The sequence below is a fragment of the Pseudophryne corroboree genome, chromosome 2 (genome assembly GCF_028390025.1).
Source record: "Pseudophryne corroboree isolate aPseCor3 chromosome 2, aPseCor3.hap2, whole genome shotgun sequence".
NCBI classification, from domain to species: domain Eukaryota; kingdom Metazoa; phylum Chordata; class Amphibia; order Anura; family Myobatrachidae; genus Pseudophryne; species Pseudophryne corroboree.
Window position 1 is genome coordinate 690,750,674 of NC_086445.1, and position 6,000 is coordinate 690,756,673.

The 6,000-nt window shown below is 47.2% G+C and overlaps 1 protein-coding gene across 1 annotated transcript in view; it reads right to left on the reverse strand.

The window, feature by feature from the left end:
• LOC135044419 (probable transmembrane reductase CYB561D1) overlaps positions 1–934 on the reverse strand; it is an 88,192-nt gene extending 87,258 nt beyond the window's left edge. The window contains exon 1 of the mRNA XM_063955205.1: positions 712–934. Coding sequence (XP_063811275.1) covers positions 712–819 — 108 coding nt within the window. The 5' untranslated portion in view covers positions 820–934. The remainder of the gene's footprint in view (positions 1–711) is intronic.
• Positions 935–6,000: the final 5,066 nt, after the last annotated feature.

The following is a 6,000-nucleotide window of genomic DNA, read 5'->3' on the forward strand; positions in this document are numbered from 1 at the left end:
TCAGGATTCTGGCACTGGACTTCTTACCACCCGGGTCCCAATTACATCCCCCTCATTTCTCTCCATGGCTTGATAAATATACATCCTTTTTATTCAAAATGTGATAAACACAAAACATTTATGAATTATAAGCTTGAACAGGTTATATTAAAGAATATATTTAAATCATACATTGTTGAGGATATCTCCTTTAAGGGAAATTGTAATCCAATGCACCTGCAAGTGTATTGCTCTAGTAGTGAGAGTTTATTTCCACTCCCTAAGTAACCGCTGCTCACCTGGGTACTTTTACCATACATAAATGTTTTATTTTTACAAATGATGAAACAATATGCAGAGAAAAGGTTTAAAACATGCTCACATCTGGAAAAGCCAAGCTTACAACAATCACATTGCTTGTGATGGGTAGCTAAAGTACGTCTTAAATGGTAGACTTTGTGCAATAGGATCCTTTAATATTTACCAGGTATAAACATGACTACAAGATCAGTATATCGCTGTAACACTTCCGGAGCTATTATACACACTCAAATAAATTAGAACATAAATAAACTTTAAATAAAGCTAGACAATAGCTATGGGAAGGAAATCGTGATCAAAAGCATTGTCATTCTTGACAATGAAGGACACAGTTCTGTAATGTGATTATTGGCACCAACGTAACATACAGTACTGCATATTATTGTCACACTCCACATACACTCTATATACCTCCGCGATCGCGGCCCCGGTGCCCCGGACACCGATGCGTGTACAGCAGCAACTACCCCCCGACCCTTCCTTCCTGCTTCTGCTGCTGCGTCTTCTCTTCTTCTTCATACAGTATATTTCCTGGTTGTTGGATCAGGTAATGATTTTCCGGCGACCACAGCGACGCTGAGCGACCTTCCCACGTACTACAACTGTACTACATGCGAAGAGTAATTCCTTCTCATGGAACTACAAATCCCAGCATCATCACCAGCCGGAGCCAGCCTCTTGTAGTTAAGTAGGAGCTGCTGAGCCAAATATAGACCATACCCTCCAACTGCACCTTTTTTTATGGTCTGTACCGATTTTTGGCTCTCCAAACTTCCATTGAAAGTACAGGAAAGGGGGCGTGGTCGCGCCACTTAACACCCCTCCCCCCCGTGGTCACGCCCCTTTTCGAATTTGAACCGATTTTATGTCTAAATTGTTAGAGGGTATGATAGACTATTGTCAGCAGTTGTGATAATTGCAACATATTTTCTAGGTTTCATTCTAATATAAAAAAATGTAGTATTACTGTAAGAATATTTTATAGACATTTCATGTACACCTCTTTTTCCTATGGTATGGGAATGCTGTGTAATGTGTCTCTCAGCAATCCACATAATGCACGCACAGTGGGGGTCATTCCGAGTTGATCGTTCGCTAGCAACTTTTTGCAGCGCTGCGATCAGGTTAAATCTCGGCAAAAATGCGCATGCATATGCACCGCAATGCGCAGGCGCGTCGTATGGGTACAAAGAGGATCGGTGCTGGGAGATGGATTTAAGGAAGAATCCATTCGCACAGCCGTTCGCAAGGTGATTGACAGAAATAGGGCGTTTATGGGTGTCAACTGACCGTTTTCTGGGAATGTTTGGAAAAACCCAGGCGTGTTCAAGCGTTGCAGGGCGGGTGTCTGACGTCAATTCCGGGACCAAAAAGTCTGAAGTGATTGCAGCGGCTGAGTAAGTCCAGAGCTACTCAGAAACAGCAACAAACTTTTTTGTGCCGTCAGCTGCAAAAGCGTTTTCACACTTGCAAAGCGAAAATACACTCCCCCATAGGCGGCGACTATCTGATCGCAGCACAGCAAAAAGTTGCTAGTGAGCGATCAACTCGGAATGACACCCAGTGAGCACACATGATTTAGTGTAGTTTTTCACATGGAAATCTTTTCTCATGAAATATTTTCCCAGAATTAAGAAATATTTGTAGCCCATTTCTGGCCTGAGTGGTGATGTTGGTGCATTTTCTTAGAGCAGCAATTTTCAACTAGTGTGTCGCAATTAGTGCACAAGTGTTCAACGACACTGGCAGCCCGAACACACAATGCATACCAGGACTAGGAGGCACAAAATAGACACTTGTCCTGCTCCAGAGACACACTGGCTGGGCCAGACACAAAGAAGACACAGCCTGCGCTGGCGCACACATCACTCACGAATCGTGAACATTGGTGTGTGACTGTGTGAAGCAGCAGGAGCCCATCAAAGACATATTAAGCCGGATACACACTGAGACAATATCGGCCAGATATGCAATTTCCGTCCGAAACGGAACAACATATTGGGTATATCGTTCAATGTATATGCCCGGTATGTGGGTGCCCCCGTTTGCAGGCAACGCCGCCCATCTGACCCAGGCCAGCAGCACGGTCAACCTGGCGATAACGCTAGCTAAATGGTGTATGCTAATGAAGGACAGAACAGTGATTGTTCCATCCCTCATTAGATTATTCTGTGTGTACCCAAAATCTGATATTGGCCTGTCAGGCCTGACCGACATATCAGTTGTGGACACATCACTTAGTGTGTCCTAGGGTACACACTACGGCGATATTAGCACCATCTGTTGTTTCCTGGCAAATCAGAACAACAAATCGGGCAGTGTGTATGCCCGATTTGCACGCTCCCATGGTTGTTAGCAATATCTTCTGTGGGCATCCTCCGTCTCCAAACACAGTTAGGCGTTGATTGGTTGGTACTTTATCACCGTGCTATATATCACTCTCCAAGGCTTGATAAAATTGGGCGCAAATCTGTACTTAAAAAAAAAAAAAGTATGGTGTGCCTTTGCAATAGTAGCATCTTGACCAGTGTGTCAGGAGCTGAAAAGGTTGAATACTCTGCTTTAGAGGAACACATACCCTACCATACAACAATGAGTATCAGAACTTGCACTTACAGGGGCTGATTCTGAGTCGCACATTATGTGGCTATAGTTACAGGCAGCCATAGAAGTTTGACTCAAGGGCTGATGCAAGGGTTTGTGCGTCTTAAAGTGGAAAACTAGGCCACCCATTGATTTTACTTGTCAGATTCTGAGTTTGTGGAGTACCCGGAACTGTGACCACAGGGCAGGACTGGCTGCCTTACACTGTTGTTAATGAAACCAGGAGGGTGAATGATACTTCTCATTATTTAGTATCACCTATATGGAGTGTAGGAGAAGAGAGTAAATCTACAGAAGGTTAACTAAAGCTGGGTACACACTGGACGATGTGTCCCCAGCCGATGTCCCGGCTCAAAGGATGTAATGAAGGTCGAAGCGACATATCGCTCCTCCCTTCATTACACATGCCGCAGTCGCTAGCTTTATCACCTGATTGGCTGTGCAGCAGGGCCGACCAGGCAACATCACTAGTGATCATGGACACCTACATATCAGGCATACACACTGAGCAATAGTCCCAATATGTTGTTGCGAATTGGCCCAAAACTACATATCAGGCCGATATAGGCCCAGTGTGCACACGCCCTGAGTTTGCTACCTGGCTGTGGTAGCTATACTGTAACAACCTAGTACTGTACATATGAGTGCTATGGATACAGGGAGGATCAGTCTGTAACACTAGGACGTGTGTCTGGGGTGGCACTTGATATGCCAGCTGTCAGGATCCCTGGTTCTCAGCATACCGGCGCCAGAATCCCGACAGCCGTCATACAACAACTATTTTCCCTCTTGGGGTGTCCACGACACCCCTGGAGGAAGAATAAATAGTGTGGCGAGCAAGAGGCTCTTTTGCGCTCACCCTGCTGCCGGTATACCGCCAGTAGGGATCCCAGCACCGGTATACCAGCAGTAGGGATCCCGGCGCCGGTATATCGGCAGTCGGGTGTCACGATCCGGGTATCTGGACGCCATTTCTTACCCATCAGATGTCTCCTAAGGCTGGCTCAGCGCTCCAGGACCGGATTCCATCTGTTATCCTGATGTGTACATTCCTGTATCCTCTCCTGTCACTCTGGGACGCTGTCACAGTAAACGCCATATTACACCTGGCATGGCGTTTCCCGCGGCCTCCGCCGCCGTCCCTGAACTTCTGCATGCAGAGTGTCTGAGTGGCGATTACGTCAGCCGCGGCCTCCGCTGTGTCCGCGTGGTTGGATGTGCATCTGTCAGCCTGGCGCCTCCTGTCTCCGGTGGCCGGCGCCGCCATTACTGTTTTCATTACCACATGGATTACAAACCAAACTTCCCTCCAAGTGTCTGCATGGGCGCAGCCATCTTGGATTCTGTCAGCTGATCATTTCCACCAATCTGTTCTCAGTATTGATAATCTGCATAATTGCCTAGCCAATCCCTTCCTTGCTGCAGGTATAAATACACTGTGCCTGAGCAAGGAAGGCGTCAGTGCTTTGGTTGTCAAACCTAGTTCCTGTTTGTCTCTCTCCTGTGATTGTCTTCCAGGTTCCAGCTCCTGTCTCAAGACTTCCACCATAGAGACCCGCACCAGCATTCCACCTGCGGTGTAGCCTGACTCTCCAATCCATTGTGGATTCATCTGTTTCCAGCTACAACATTACCTGCTTCCAGCTCAGCTTCCAGCAGAGTACAGCTTCCCTTAAAGGGCCGGTGTCCTTTCTACACTTTACCACTCTCCACCGGTATTATTATTTCTCCGCTCTCAAGTTCTACATTTCAGTTCATATTTCATCGCTCCCAAGTTCATTTATTATTTAACTGGTTCCAGCCAGTATCCACTCCGTGCTAACAACAGTCTGGTTCCAGCCAGTATCCACAGCAGCTGTTTTATCTTCAGCAACCCAGCTTTTCCTGGAACACCAGCTGGCACAATCCTGGGTTATCTCCATTGCTACAGTCGGGCCTGGTAAGGACTTTCCATCTAGAAGATCATAAGAACTATCTCACACTACCAGTGCCCTGTGGCTCCTGCCATCCTGTAGTACCCAGGAACTGTATTTATTCTTTGCTGACTTTTACGTTTTCTTTTACTGCTGCTGTGTTGCGGAGTTGTCATAATAAACATCATTGACTTTTATCCAAGTTGTCGTGGTCACGCCTTCGGGCAGTTATTATTCATGTTACTTACATGTCCAGGGGTCTGATACAACCTCCCAGGTTCCGGTACATCTCAGCCCCTACAACTGAGGCTGCCTCCCGTCAGCTCAGGCCCTCAGTTGTGACAGTAAGCACTGACCTAATGAATCCAGCCGGAGACCAGGATCAAGCGGCCAGGCCGATGCAAGAACTGGCAGCCCGACTAGAACATCAGGAGGCTGCACAGGGCCACATCATCCGCTGTCTCCAGGATCTCTCTACTCGGCTGGATGGGATTCAGACAACTCTCCGTGGATCAGGCGCGTCTGGTGCGTCAACCACAGTGACTCCAGCTATAACCCCACCCACCTTACCCATTTCTGCTCCACGTCTTCATCTTCCAACGCCAGCAAAATTTGACGGATCTCCAAGATTCTGCAGGGGATTTCTCAACCAGTGTGAGATTCAGTTTGAGCTACAACCTGGCAATTTTCCCAGTGACCGTACAAAAATTGCCTACATTATTTCTCTTCTCAGTGGCTCAGCCCTTGATTGGGCATCACCGTTATGGGAGAGGTCCGACACCCTGCTATCTTCCTACACTGCCTTCGTGTCAACATTCAGGCGCATCTTCGACGAGCCAGGCCGGGTAACCTCAGCTTCATCCGAGATTCTCCGTTTACGCCAGGGGTCACGTACTGTAGGACAATATCTGATACAGTTCCAGATCCTGGCATCCGAACTGGCATGGAACGACGAGGCCCTGTATGCTGCATTCTGGCATGGCTTATCTGAGCGTATTAAAGATGAGTTAGCTACCAGAGACTTACCTTCTAAGTTAGATGAGCTAATCTCACTCTGCACGAAAGTTGATTTACGTTTCAGAGAGAGAGCAACTGAGCGTGGAAGATCATCTGCTCCAAAATCTTCTGCTCCTCCTCCTCGTCAACTGTCACCATCTAAAGATGAGCCCATGCAACTTGGCCG